Genomic DNA, 14415 nt, shown 5'->3' on the forward strand with positions numbered 1-14415 from the left:
AAGTGCTCTTGCCTGTGCACCATCAGACATGTCAATTAGCTGTCCCTTAAATGAGGGGAACGAGTCGCTTCTGAGGCCTTAATTGCCTTGTCTGCAGGACATCATAGGTGGAAAGATCAAATGTGGTGACGGTTACCATGGGGATGGGATTAGGGAAGAGCACCATCTCCTCGCAGCCAGTGAGGGTGGGCTGGAGAAGCAGCTACTGAGTTCCTGCTATGTCGCTGGGGGCAACCCAGCCTGGAGCTGCCTTCCAGCGTTAGCCGGTGGCTTTGTCTGAGAGCAGGACGTGTGGAGAAGACGCTTAGGGGACCTGGGGCCGGGAATGACACAGCTGCCACCCTAGCGTTAGGCCAATATTGATCTCGCTCACCTGGGAACGCTCCCTCAGACTCCACAGCCACTAAGGGAGTGGATTATTTCCTCTGCTTAGTGCTGTATCCAAACCCAGTTCTGCTCCAGCCTTTTCCCCTCCTCCTTGAGCCCACAGACTGTAATTAGCAAAAACTTTGCTGTTCCCTGGTCAGCCTGACTTTGAGCCTCTGTCAAATTGGAGGAAAGGACTTTGTTAGCCAGTCTCTTTTGCACAGTGTCCCAAAGATCTGGAATTCAGGAGTCGAGGCAGACCGCTGCTTGTTTTTCCTTGCTGACTGCAGAGAACTTCAGCCTCTTAACCCTCAGTTAGCCTCAGAACAATGAAATCTAGAGCGGGGGGCTTAGAAAAATTGCTCTTCCTTCTGGAATCACTTACCATCACCCCACGCTCTGGGAGAATCCCGCCTGGAATTCCTGAAAGTGCTCAGGGGGCGGGGGGCTGCTGTTGATCTGCCCGGGCAGCGCGCCCCTGGGCGGGGTGGCTGGATTGGCATGGAAGAGTGGACCTGAAAATCCCCAGCTGCTGGCTTGCTGTAGGTGGGGCAGTGGGATGGATAGCCCATCTCTCTACAGCTGTGCTTTGCGGGACACCTCGTCCCATTTCACCTCTTGCTGCTTGTTTACCCACCACCAGTTGCTGGGGCAGCTCTTAAACAATGGCTCCAGTCCAGATGTAGCTCGTTTCGCCCGATTCTACCAGGTAGCAAACCCTAGCTGCAGCTCTTAAAATGCTCCTTTTTAAATAATACTCTGTCCTGGCGCCGGCAAGATTTGTAAAGGGGATTTATTCTCCGTCGTAATGAGAGACTCGCTGCAGGCTCCTTTGAGCCACATTGCGTTAAGCTTTCTGCAGATGACAGCACTTAAGGTTTTAGTCTCGTTTATAGTCCCAGCTGTGCGCAGAGCCCAGCGTTGCTATTTTATGTGTTTTCAGGCTTTTCCCCTCAGACGCACGCCGTGGGAGGCTGAACCCAGGAGCGGGCTTGCTGGTCCCTCTGCTAGGGCAGCAGTTGGGCTGTTTAAATGCTGGTTTAAAGTGAGCCGCCCTATGGAACTGCCATTCTGTTGCCTGGCTGCTTCTCTCCTTCCACGGCCCCTGCTCCCTCTGTTTCTGTTCAAAACATCCGCCCCTCTTGCTCTGGTCGTTAGGGGGAGATTAGTTTGGTCTCTGGAGCTCAGAACGAAAGCAGTCACTGGGGCGAAAGGGAGAGTGTGGGGGTGAGGCGCACAGATGTCTGTGTGGTGGTGGCTGGTACAAAGGGACAGGGTGAGAAGCGGGTTTCGACGGGGCTTTTCTTTTGTAGCCTGTTTTGCTGCACTAATAAAATCCTGCAAGAACAAGAGTGTGGACTGTTTTCGTGAAGGGCGGGGAAAGGGCTTGTCTCATCCCTTAAGAGTCTCTACTTCCAACTTTCAAAATTGGAAAATGCCGCCTCCGCCCCGGATGGCCTGTTGAGCCCCACTTCTTACTGAGAGCAGGGGACCATGTGGCCATGCAGGGAGCTACCTGGCCCCTTGTGTCTCTGCTGTTTTACCAGCCATCAGTGAGCACTGCAAATAGCGTCCTCGCGGGGAGGAGAAGCACCTTAGGCCTCTTGCAAGTGCCGCCCGCCCGCCCCAAATGCTTCATTCTGACATTTGTCAATTCCACCTGGCGCTGCAGTCAGCCCTGCTGGGTCAGGCCAGGCCCAGGCAGGACTTGCTCCCTCAGTCTCAGAACCGACTCAGGTCCATCCCTCTGTGTCGGCCAGAAGAGATCTGAGCACCCACCCCTCCCATTGCCTTTAGCTGGAGGGGGAAGTGCTGTGCCCTCCTGAAAATCGGCCATGGTCTCTCAGCTTCCTCAACGAATAAGGCAGCGTCTGTCTGTCTCCCACTCACTCGATTTACAGTGCATGGGAACTCTGAGTGCTCGATGCCTCTGAAACGCAGGCCCCAGGTAGGACAGGCTGGGCCCCCAAAGCAGGGAACACGGAAAGGCTGGGCTGAGAGAGTGATGGCCCTGCTGCAGAGCCGGGGTGCTGGGTTGGATTGAAATATTAAGATGCCTTGATTATGATGGTACCAAGCCCAGCAGCATTAGAGAGACCACTCAAGCAGGAGCTCTGTCAGCCACCGAGCGCTCCCTGCCCCCTTCATCAGGCCGGGCACGGACCCTGAACCCTCTCCAAAAGCCCTGGCCCTGACGGTGGCCCCGGTGTGCTGGGAAGAGTGCTAAATTGGGGCTGGCTTGGACCTGCAGTGCCAGCCTCTGTGCATTAGCCAACCCCCTTTATGGAAAGTGTTTTGCCAAAGCCCGATGAGGGTGATGGCAGCAGTGGGACCGTTGTGAGAACATCAGAGCGGCGGTCATAAAGCAGCGGACACCTAAACCACCCAGCAAGAGCTGCAAGGCGTGAGCTGACGGGTCATGCAGGGTCTGTAGTCTTGGCAGGTCAGGCACCTATAAATAGACTGGACAAGCCACATGCCTTGAAAAGGCGCCAACTGGTACAAAATGTTGCCACATGCCTCCCTAGCAAAACAATTGGCTGTGAATGCATCGTGCCAGTGCACCGTCCTCGGCCCTGGCTCCCCAGTGAATACCCAGGCCAGCTCCAGGTCTCCAGCTCTGCATACGGGCCCTCCGCTGGTCTAGCCTTGGCTCCATGAGAGCCCACCGTTCCTTCTGCCCCCGTGACGTCCCACAGCACCTCTCGACCCAGCAAGTCAATTCTCCCCTAGACTCAAGAGGGAGGGAGTTATTTCTAAACACTTGGGAGGCAGCTGTATTGATCCCCAGAGAGCATCTCTACAAGGACCAACCAGCGAGTGGCCAGCGTTGCCGGCAGAGCATTGCGTCGGGTTGGGTTTTCAGAACTACGTTTCACCTCCCGGACAGTAGCCAGCACGATGGCCCACAGACAACCCAGGCTTTCCAGCCAGCTATGCAGGGAGCCTTGCCATGACGACACCTGTTCCCTGCTGCGTTTCATCAGTCCCTGCTGGCTGACCAGAGCCCGGGGGAGAAAACGCTGCTCAAACATTGCAGGAGAAATGCTGGGTCTCCTACCAGTAGAGAAGGGGCATCAATTCAAGCTGCCCCAAGGGGGTTGTCTGTTCCCGCTGGGATGGGAATAGGCCAAAAATAAGCCATCAAAGTCATATGCAGAGAAAGGGTCTCAGGATTTCAGATAACGATACTGAATGCTGGCCACTCCCGCTCATGTGCCATAGCTGAATAAGTGTGATCCCCACTGTATAGGCTCGGGGTGAAGTGATTCTCCAAAGCTCATGGGAGAGGGAGAATGAGAGGCCAGTTGTTTCCCAGGTCCACGATGGCACCTGATGCAGCCTTTATGGAGACAGGTTATCCTAGAAAAACCCAGGTTTCTCCATTTATTAAAAGGAAACTTAATTCACCTCCACTGAAAGGCCAGCCCTGGCCACAAGAAACCTAACAAGCTCTGTTAAGGAGATACATGAGCTGCCTTTTTTATAAGCCTAGTAACTTACCCATAATTCCCTTTCTTAAAGGAGAAATTCATCATTTCCTCTCAGCTGACTGGGGGGCGGCGGGAACTGCCTTTGATGCATCTGTGTCATATGGGGCAGGGGACAGAGCAGGCAGGTGGCCTCCATGCAGCAAGCGGTAAGGGCCCCGGGCCACAACATCACCGGGGTTAGGGGACTCATGGTAAAACAGCAGGGGCGGCTCCTTTGAAAGCACTTAGCCTTTAAAACTACTGCTGGGTTTGCACCCTGCTTTGTGGGCCTGATCTGGAGAAGGTTGCTATAGGCCAGCCCTGCATGTTCCTGGGGAGTCAGTCGTCCCCTCACAGGGGATTAGGAGCCAGGACTCCTGGTTTAGCCACTGACTAGTGCTGGGCCGGTGAGCCTGTTTACCCCTCTGTAAAATAGGGCTGATGCTGAGTCTGGCTTGGTTAGGGGTCTGAGGTCCCTCTGAGCAACACGTGTCCTGGTTTTAGAAGCCTTGGGCTAATTTCTCCCCTGCCCATTTGGGGTTCGGTGTGAGTTGCACCCCCCGCCCCCAAGTGCTGCAGCACGGTCTGTGCTAGACGCTACACACCCTGGTAAGGAAAGGAAAAGATGTGTGGGGCGGGGCTGGCTGGGCAGGGGCTGGTTAGTTGGGAAATCTGCCTCGAGAGGTAACCCCTTACAGGTCTGTGGCACTGGAAGACCCCGCCCCCCCCGGTTCTCCCCCCCCCCCCCCCCCGCGCCCCCCCTGCTTGTCCCATGTCCCTGGGAACCTGCCATCAGCTAGTGGGTAGACGGGTGGTCAAGCAGGTCTCAGAAATGGTCAGTGAGCTGGTCCATGTATTTGTTTGCACTCGAGAGCTAGTTAATTAACTGACCCGTACCATCTAAGTGCGCGCCGGGCTCGTCTGTGTTACCCCACGGTCCTAGCCCCGTTACCCGCAGCCTTGTTACTCCAGTCGCTCGCTCGTGCTGCTGCTCTCATTTGTTGCATCTGGTCCTGCGTTCAGTCGTCTCGCTTCGAGGTGGGGACCACGGGTTCGTATGCGTCTGTACAGCACCCAGCACCACGCAGCCCTGATTCTGAATGGGGCCGCTGACCCCTGGAACAATTCCCCAAAGAGTTCCTGGGGTGGTTTGGCACCAAACCCTCCCGCTTCCCGACGCACCTGCCCAGCTGCCAGCGGCCCAAAGGGAAAGTCCCATTCCTCGATTTAACAGGGAACCCCATGGCCACCAGGAGCTGATCTGATGGTTTAATTGACTTCCTGTGTCAGTTACTCAGTGCAATCTGGGAGGGCGGTGGCAAGAATGGGTCATGGCGCCCAGTAGGTTCGGGACCTGAGCCCAGCATACTCCTTCCCCGTGTCCGAACGCTTTGCCTCGGTCCGCTCCCCCGGCTTGTGTTGGGTTTGAATCGTTCACTGGCTCCTTCTCCTGCCTGCCCTTGTGACGCTGGGGCCGTCGTGGATTCCCAGCGCCAGGTACCGTAGAGTTCAGGGTGCGAAAAGCGCGCGTGCCTGCTGCGACGTGGGTTCTGCAATGGGCCTAGTCAGTGCTGGATTTTACAGTGACCCGGGAGAGGTAGGGTGGCCTAGTGGTTGGGGCTCCAGCTTAGCACTTGGGAGACCTGGCTTCAATTCCCTGCTCTGCCACCGACTTCCTGCGTGACCTTAGGCATCTTCCTTAGCTCCCCGACTGTACAATGGGGATACCTGCCCTGCCTCTGAGGGGTGTTGCATTGAGGATTGGGAGGGGCTCAGACACACTGGTGGTGGGGCCACGCGCACACCTAAGATAAACAGAAAGTACGTCAGACTCCAGGTTCTCCAGTTGCCTCGTGAAAGCAGCGTGTGCGAAGCCAGGCGCCGAGCGCCATCCCAGCCACCAAAGGAGATCCAGCGTTTGCGAGACAGCGGCAGCCTGTGCCTCGCTACTGGGATTTCTGTGACTCCAGGGGGGAGCTGCTGGACTAGTCCCAGTGTCTCTGGCATAGCAGGGCTCCCAGCAGGTCTCTTCTAGGCCTCCTCAGCTCATCTCGAAGAACATGAAGTTCTGGGAAACAGTGAGAAGAGGTTACAAACAGGCTTCCCTGGACATGGGGTGGGGGGGTAATCCCTATGTTCCACACAAAGATCGAGAGGGCGTCCTATGCACCTGACTTTACCACTCCTCTGAGCGGGGGATGGGGAAATATAATAGAGGGGCATGAACCCAAGAACGCTGCCAGCCAGTGCCCAGCGGCTGCAGCTTAACGGGCACCTAGTGGAGCGGATTGCAGCTACCCTCCTCTGCAGTACAGGGGGCCGTGGGAGACCGGTCCCAGCCCGCTGGGCTCTGCCTTGATCCAAGCGATCACCACCTGGGCCGGGGGGAGCGAGAAATGGCACAGGCCGCGCCGGAGAACTCTGTGGTCAGCCCAGCCGGATCTGCAGCCCCACGGCTCCACCAGACACGCCCTATGCTGGGGTAACCGGCTCCCCGAGCTGGCATGAGACCGGTCAGCTCAGTCTGCTGTCTGGGGGGCGTGACGCTGCCACGATGCATTGCCCAGCCCGCTAAGCGGGCAGAATCCATGCGTCCGTGGGTTTCACTGCCTCCTACTGGCTGACCGGTTGTGCGGTGAACACATCGCCCTCTGGTGGCAGCTGGCTGCAAGAAGCGAAAGCCCTAATGCGGCTCAACAGGCGGGAGCGTCCCCCTGGGTTACGGCTAACGAGAAAACACACTGATGATGCTGCCTGGAGCGCTGTGGGTGTGCAGCGCCCTGCACGGCCCGGGCCGGAGACGGTACGCTCCGTGGAGCGGGGCCTAGTCGAAGCGAGGTGGCTAAGGACATCACAAGGCATGGCAGCTGATGGGGGAGAGGGAGGATGGCAAGGAAAAGGCAACGTGGATCCTGCCTGTGCACAGTCGTCCCCAGCTCAGTGCCTGCGCAGGTGTGTGGGCTGCGGGGAGGATGGTGAGGAGGAGGGCTGGCGGGGGGCGGGGAGCTGCGTTGTCTTGGGCCTAGTGTAACCAGCCGCCGGAGGGGAACTGAGGCAGCGAGCTGGCGGGTGCGGGGCGGTGAGTTTAGGTAACACCACGCCGTGTCGGGCAGCAGCTAGGAGAGCTCGCTAAGACCCCCTCAACAGAGCTGTTCGGTAAGGATCAAGCTGAACCTGGGCGCCCTGCTGCCAGAGGTCGCTGGCGAGGCCCTTTCGCTCCTGACCCCTCCGGTTGTTCGCTGGGGTAGGGCTGGACGGTTCAGTGTCCCTGCCCCAGGGCTCTGGCCCACGTGAGCCGCTGGCAGGGTGGCCAGCCCACGAGTGCGAGCAGGGGGCAGAGGGCACGGGAGGAGAGGGCTGGCACGTGAGCGGGCGGGGAGGGTTCGGCTGCTGGCACTTACCAGGAGGAAGGCTGCTGCCAGCAGGAGAGCGGTGTCCTCGGCTCCCAGCTTTGCTGAAACTGACAGAGAGATGGTGGGAGGGCGCGTTGCCCACAGCTCAGCTATGAGTACAGGAGGCGATGCCAGCACCCTCCCGGCCCCAGAACAGCCCCACTGCTCGGGTTCGGGGGCCTCTCTCCCACATGGGATGTTCTGCGGCCTCAGGGGGCAAGCGGTCCGTCTGCATCCTCTCCTGCCAGGTGCTGCTCCTCTCCCTGGCAAGGGCATCCGAGAGGAGAGCCTCTGCTCTCTGGGTGGCCTAGACAGTGCAGGGCTCTTCGCCACCACCCCAGGGCTCTCCCTGCAGCTCGCTCTATGGGTGAGGCTACTAGGGACGGGAGGAAATTAAACCAGTGCCCATCTCCACGGTGACTGTGCCCCCAGAGCCCGGCCAGCCTGCCCATCCCAGAGGCGGACGCTGCTGGGGGACTCTCCCTGGCAGCCTGGCCGCCCTGCGCTCCCCACTTACTGTCCACCCCAAAGAACTCATGGTCCATGTTCTGGTCTTCATTGAAACCTGGCCACCTCTTCCAGATCACTGCCACGGGGCTGCCGGCGCGGGAGGTGACCTGGGCAGGTGGACAAGGAGGAGCAGCTCAGTGCCAAGGCCATGCTAGCAATGGGCTGGGGCTGGGGACATTCCCAATGGGGGTTCTAGCAAGGCCCCAGCTTAGCATCGTCTCTAGCCTACATAAGAACATAAGCGCTGCCCTACTGGGTCAGACCATGACCCATCTTGCCCAGTGTCCTGGCTGCATCCATGGCCAGTACGAGAGCTTCGTGGGGGGGCTGTTCTGAACAGGGCAATTATGGAGTGATCCACCCCTGTCTTCCACTGCCGGCTTCTGGCAGTCAGAGGTTTAGGATCACCTTGAGCATGGGGTTGTGTCCCAACCATCTTGACTACTAGCCATCGATGGACCTGTCCTCCTCCAGTTCTTTTCTGAGCCTAGTTATGCTTTTGATCTTCCCAACATCCCCTGGCAAGGAGTTCCACAGGTTAATTGTGCATTATGTGAAATACTTCCTTTAGTTTGTTTGAAACCTGCTGCCTATTAATTTCATTGGGTGACCCCTAGTTCTTGTGTTATGGGAAGGAATAGATAACTCTTCCCTATTCACTTTTCCCATGCCAGTCATGATTTTATAGACTTCTGTCATACCCCCATTAGTCGTCTCCTTTCTAAGCTGAAATGGGCCCTGTCTTTTTAATCTCTCTTTGCATGGAGGCCATTTCGTACCCTTGACCATCTCTGTTGCCCTTCTGTGAACCTTTCCCAGTCCCGCTGCATCCTTGCTGAGGTGGGCTGACCAGCGCTGGGCACAGTATTCACAGTCTGGGTGCTTGTGGACTTTACACCAATTACTTCTATCATGTTTCTTCCTGCCCACGTTCACCCACACTGTATAGCCTGCCTGGCAAAGGAGTGAAGCTGCCAGCTAGGTAAGAAGCCCGTGTTGCTGTCCAGAGAGTGTAGACAATCCAATGGAAACCAGAAAGCCCCACTCCCATCCACCCCAAAACGGCTAAGGTCTGTTTTTGGCAGGAGCCCCAGGGAGACGCGCTGCCCTGTTCCACCTGCCCCCCTTACCTGGAACTCCTGGTTGGAGGAGCAGCGGCTGGCCGCACAGGAGCCTCGGATCCTCATGGTGGCTGCGCCGTAGGGGTCACGCAGGTCCCAGAGATGGGCAAGGATGCCCCACCTAGACACAGAGCATGGCGTGTGGTACAGCCAGGCCGTGGGCAGGGCAGAGAGCCCCGCGCCAGCCAGAGGGGCGGCTGGAGCCCCCGGACTGCACTGCTGGGCATGGGGCAGGGTCTGATCATTGGTCCATCTGCCCCCCCTGCAGTCTGGCGCCTTAGGGGGGGCGTTGACCCCGGTTCACCCACGCTGCCCCCACCAGCCACTCGTCCGCGTGGGGCCCGGCTCCTCTCCATGGTGAGAAGCAATCCCTTCCTGAGCCCTGGTGCCCGAGTCCACGGTGCCCTCACCTCTGCCGCACGCTGCCCACGAGCTGGTCACCGGCGGTGAACACCCTCATCTCTGTCCGGCAGCAGCCCAGGCAGCTGGCGCCAGCCCCGAAGGGCCGTCGGAGCCACAGGACGTCCTGGCCCTGCAGGTCCCGGAGGCGGATGCGGCAGGAGCGGGCAGGGCCACACAGGTGCAGGCACAAGCGGCTGGTTTCTGAGGCGGGCACAGAGAACGGTGCGGACCTGGCGGCCATCACACAAGGGGGAGACTGCACCCCAATGCCGGGGGAGGGGGCTGCGCTGGGGGCCTGCGCCCCGATGCCAGGGGGGAGAGCTGCGCTAGGGTCTGCACCCCGATGCCGGGGGAGGGGGCTGCGCTGGGGTCCTGTGCCCCAATGCCGGGAGCCGGGGGCTGTGCTGGGGGCCTGCGTCCCGATGCTGGGGGGCGGGGGCTGCCCTGGGGGCCTGCGCCCAGATGCCAGGGGGGAAAGCTGTGCTAGGGTCTGCGCCCCGATGCTGGAGGAGGGGGCTGCGCTGGGGTCCTGTGCCCCGATGCCGGGGGAGGGGGCTGCGCTGGAGGCCTGGCCCCCCCAATGCCGGGGGACGGGGGATGCACTGGGAGCCTCTGCCCCGATGCCGCGGGGGGGAGCTGTGCTGGGGGCCTGTGCCCCGATGCCGGGGGAGGGGGCTGCACTGGAGGCCTGCGCCCCTGCACTGGGGGGCTGTGCTGCTCCCCGCCCCAAGGCAGAGCCACGGGGGATGGGAACGGAGGGGCGGGGGCCGTGAGCTGTGAGCAGGATCTCTGGCTCAGGCGCTGCGGGAGGGGGTTGCGGGGGGGAGAAGGGGGGAGAGAGGCATATCCTGCTGGGGGATGGGCTCTGCCCTTTCCATGGCTTCCTATCCAGACCCTTTCCCCCATTTGGGAGGGTTTTGTGCCCCTCCCACCATGGCTGTTGACAATGAGGAGGGTGAATGGGCCGGGGTGGGGCACCAGTTACCTTCGATAGCTACCAGCAGCCCCTTTGCCTGCGCGGTGCCCACCACGTACGTTCTCCCTGGGTCCCCGGCGAACCCTGCAAGAGCCAAAGCGACAGCGTCTGAGCCGTGCCCCCCCCTGCCCCCCGCACCTCCCTGCCCTGCTGGTGCCAGGCTGTGGGGGCAGGAAATGTCGCTAGCCGGCGTCGCGCCTTTAGATTCCTCACGCAGGGCCGGCACGCAGCACCCCTGGGACCGGGCCGGGGGGTGTTCATGGCCCCATGGCCTGGGGCTGATGGGGGCCGGTGGGCCCATCACACGTTGGCCAGCTTGGGTTAAACGCTGTAAGTACCAGAGATCCCACAGAGCGCCCAGCCCGGGAACAGGTCTGTCATTCAGCCTGTGCGGAGCAGATGACGGGCCCATGATGGGAGGCAGCTCCCTGGCGCGTCCTCCATCAAACCAACACCCCCCATCGTTCCCCCCTCGCCCCTTGGCCGCTCTGCTCCCCTCTTCCTGCTCCTCTGCGCTGCAGGTTCAGGCCACGCTGATTTGGGGCCATCTGAACCCCAGAGACAAGCGGGTCGGAGCCGAGATTGGGGGGCGCTCCTCCCCTCGGAGACGATCCCAGCGTACTTGGGGACCTGTCGCTATTGGCTCCCAGGCCTGGCTGGCGCTGGCTTTTGTGATCTGGGCGCCTGGCTCAGCGTGAACCCCCCCAGACACTGCCAGGGGGCACCAGCTTCCGCTCCCTACTGCCGGGCGGATCTGAAGAGAGGAGCTGGGCTGAAAGGCTCTGCCCCCCTGCCCCCCCCGGGTCCTGGGCTCTGGGATCGCGGCAGAGCTCTCATATGGAAGAGGTGGGGGGTGAGTGCTGTGAGGGCCACACTCGGGGGGCCGAGGCTAGCAGATTGGGCCTCGCAAGGGCCTTACCGCGTAGCCCAGCTCGGGCGGTGATGCGCAGCTGGGAGACGCCGGCCAGCACCTGCAGCCCGAGCGGTGGAACGTCGTCGTCCTCCTGAACCCGCTGCAAGCTCTGCTCCGGGCTCCGTCTGCGGGCTCTCCTGCCCCGCCAGCCCAGCCGCGGCAGAGGCGACTCGGTGGCTTCCTCCCCGGCAGTCCCACCCCACTTGCTTCCCGGCCATCTCCGGCCCTCGAGTTGGTGGCCAGGGTCCTCGGCACTCGAAGGGGCATCCGGGCTCCCCTGGCTGCTCCCAAAGTCCAGTTCTTGAGCCTGGTTAGCTCGGCTTGTGCCTTCCCAGCTGGGGGACGTCCCGTCCTTCCTCCTCAAGGACCTCGCCAGCGCTTGGATGTGCCGCTCCCGCGTCAGGTGCCCGAAGGGAGACGGCTGGGAGCTGAGCTCGGCCATCCCGAGGGGCCGAGAGCTGAGGGCAGGCCCTGGGCGGCAGAGGGCTGCAAACTCCCCGGCCCCTCTGCAGCTGTGCCGCCAGCCCCCTCCAACAGCGCAGCCCCCACCGGAGCCCCCCTGCCCCTCCCGCCCGTCGGCGTTGCCATCCCAACCAGCCGGATCTCCCCCATTGTGCGGGCAGAGCTCTGGCCCTGAGGGGTCAGCGAAGGGCAGTAGAGAGCCGCAGCTTTCCCGGGAGGAGGGGCCCGTCGGGCGGGCGGGGGGAGGGATGTTAATCAGGGCAGCAGGGGAGACCTGGCAGTGTGACATGACAGCCAGAGGCCAGGTCAGTGCCCAGGGCTGCCCGTTGGTGCCATGTGAGCCAGGCCAGGTCAGGGTGCCGCCAGGCCCACGGGGGCAGGAGAAAACGGGATTGCTTGCGAATCTGCGTCGGCGCCAAAGTGACTCGACGCCCCCAGTATCCAATGGGGCATGTTGAATCCTCAGCCCGGATCCTGGCAGCGCTGGGCTCCCCCTGCGCCCCAGAAAAGGGGCAACATCCTACGGCTGCTGGCTCTGGCACGGCTGCTGGCCAGCCACATTGCTAGGGCACCCCATAGCCCCCCCCCCATGGGAACAGCTTCGAGCTGCTACTGCCTGGGGCAATCCAAAGCAGTCGGCTCCGGAGTCCACCTCTGGAACCCCCCCCACCCCCCCAAGTGACTGTAGCTTCCTCACACGGCACCGCCCGCTGTGGCAAAGCAACCATGCCCTTCCCCCCATGAACCCCATGTCGGACTCTGGCTCGTTCACGGCCGGGACGGGAGGTTGAGCAAACAGCTGTTCTGCTTGCACGGCGCTTTCCTTTCCTCCGGCGCTTTGGGTGGCTGCTCCTGGCCCCGCGGGGAAGAGGGGGGCTTTGCTCCAGAATCGAAGCCGGAGGAGGAAGCGGATCAGGGCGGTGAAAGGGCTTCATCGGAATCTTCGCCCTGCAAATCAGGTCTGCCAGATTGGTGGCGTTGGCCCCTTTCTGCCCCGGCCCCCTTGTGCCTGGGTGTGGCAGGACAGAAGGCCCGATGGGGGTATTATGGACCTTCTGGGGCCCCCCAGCCCATTGCCCTTACACTGCCTGCCCCCCAGCCAGCCGGGGATTGCGGCTAAGTGAGCCAGAGGCCCTCTCGGTTCCTGAGATCTGTGAGGGGCCTGATCTGAACCCGTCTCTCCTGCTGCAGCGTGCCCCTGCCTGGCCGTGCTGCTCAGCCGGGCGGCCCCGCCGGAGAGGGCTCCATGGGCAGAGCCTCCCAGGCTGCCTTGGGCCGTGACTCTGCCCACCTCCCCAGCGTGCGCGGGCCCCCGAATGCAGCGTGCGAGAGGCGCAGTCGGAGCAGCAGAGGCCAAGGCAGCTTGGCGAGCGCGTGCTGGGTGCCCTGGAGCCGGCTGGGAACTGCCTGGAGCAGCGGCGGGTGAGCGGGGGGTTTGCAAACGGATGTGTGAGGCGCGTCTGGCTGAATCCAAAGGGGAGTCAGTCCTCCTGGTGCAGCCGTTACTGGGCATGAATGGTCACGGTGGCCTCCTTCCCTGGCCGGTTGGCCGAGTGTGGCGGGGGCGGAGCGGGCGCGTGTGCTCACAGATCTGCAGCGTGCTCCAGGACTGACTCAACCCCCCTGGTGTCTGGGCCAGGCAAAGAGCGGGTTAATGGCCAATCGCGGGGGAAGGGGCTGGCCAGAGCTGCCCTGCAAAGTAGGAATCAATCCAGTTGAGTGTGTGCCAAGCCACTAATGCCCCCTGGAATGCCAGAGCTCCACCAGCCAGGCTGGCGCCACAGGGACCGCAGTGTGGCCGGCGGGCAGGTGCTCTGGGGCTGAGCTGCTCCCCCTAAAGAACAGGAACCCCACAGCTTGGGTGAGTGTGCCCACGGCAGTGGCTGGCGTCACAGGGCACTCAGCAGCCTTGGGACCAGCAGCGGGCAGCCTCCCTCACCCCATCTCCCTCTGCCCGGCCGCTTCTGGGAAGCCCTGGCCAGCTGCGCCAATGCCTCATGGTGCAGCAACTGGAGACGGACCCATCTCCCCTTGTGACATTATGAGTGTGATATAATCTCTCATTGAAAAGTGACAGGGCCAGAAAGAGTTAATTACCTCCCAGACTGACCTGACCCAGGCCGAACTTTAAAGACTAGTTAGGAAGATCTGTAAATGAATAGAGCTTTGAAATGCAGCCGCGTTGCTGGAGATAGAAGGGGAGCTGTTTGCTCAGGTCTTGGGATGTAAGCAAACAAGTCTTGTCTATTGCTATAGCTTGGATTCAAAGATCAAAAAAGGAGTATTGGCAGCATTTAAGAAGACACTTGAGTGAAATAGTATTATTGTCTCTATGTCTCTTTGAAGGTTGTGGTAACCTGGATCTGAACTGTTTAATGGATAAATTACCCTGTGCTAATTGCCAGGATGTTTAGGAGAAGGAAAGTTAAAGCCTATTGTTTTCTCAGGCCAAAAGGCTGCTGGAAATGTATAAAAACCCTGGGACATGATCCTTCTTCGTCTCAGATCTGCTTTGGGTTTCAAGAGGGGGAAACCTTAACCCACAAGGATTGAGATCCCCAGTCACCGACTGGAATCACCCTGAATATGGACATTGGACTATAACCTATGGACTATTTCTAAAAGGACTTTTGGCAACTACAAGCTCATCTCTGCTATGTATCTGAACCTCCAGAATCGAATTCAAGTCTGTCTGTATATTGATCTTTTAACCAACACTCTCTCTCTTTTCTTTTTAAATAAATTTTAGCTTAGTTAAGAAGAATTGGCTATAAGTGTGTATTTGGGGTAAGATCTAAGT

At 60.2% G+C, this 14415-nt stretch overlaps 1 protein-coding gene across 1 annotated transcript; it reads right to left on the reverse strand.

Annotated features, from left to right (window-relative positions):
- Window positions 1-4872: 4872 nt before the first annotated feature.
- Window positions 4873-11595, reverse strand: LOC128843776 (phospholipid scramblase 2-like). The gene is made up of 7 exons (XM_054040879.1): window positions 11160-11595; window positions 10250-10324; window positions 9273-9465; window positions 8872-8983; window positions 7749-7848; window positions 7241-7299; window positions 4873-5907 (listed from the first exon to the last, which is right to left on the reverse strand). Exons 1-7 carry the CDS (start codon window positions 11593-11595, stop codon window positions 5881-5883), a joined length of 1002 nt encoding a protein of 333 aa, XP_053896854.1. The 3' UTR covers window positions 4873-5880.
- Window positions 11596-14415: the final 2820 nt, after the last annotated feature.

This window comes from Malaclemys terrapin, chromosome 9 (assembly GCF_027887155.1).
Source record: "Malaclemys terrapin pileata isolate rMalTer1 chromosome 9, rMalTer1.hap1, whole genome shotgun sequence".
In the NCBI taxonomy this organism is placed as follows: domain Eukaryota; kingdom Metazoa; phylum Chordata; order Testudines; family Emydidae; genus Malaclemys; species Malaclemys terrapin.

What these genes read in the sequence shown, in the direction of transcription:
- LOC128843776 (XM_054040879.1), bottom strand. Translation starts at nt 11,595, where the DNA reads ATGGCCGAGCTCAGCTCCCAGCCGTCTCCCTTCGGGCACCTGACGCGG. An exon ending in GCTGCTGGTAGCTATCGAAG is followed by an intron (nt 9,466 to 10,249) that starts GTAACTGGTGCC and finishes TGCCCGCCTCAG; the next exon opens with AAACCAGCCGCTTGTGCCTG. An exon ending in TGAGTTCTTTGGGGTGGACA is followed by an intron (nt 7,300 to 7,748) that starts GTAAGTGGGGAG and finishes TCTCTCTGTCAG; the next exon opens with TTTCAGCAAAGCTGGGAGCC.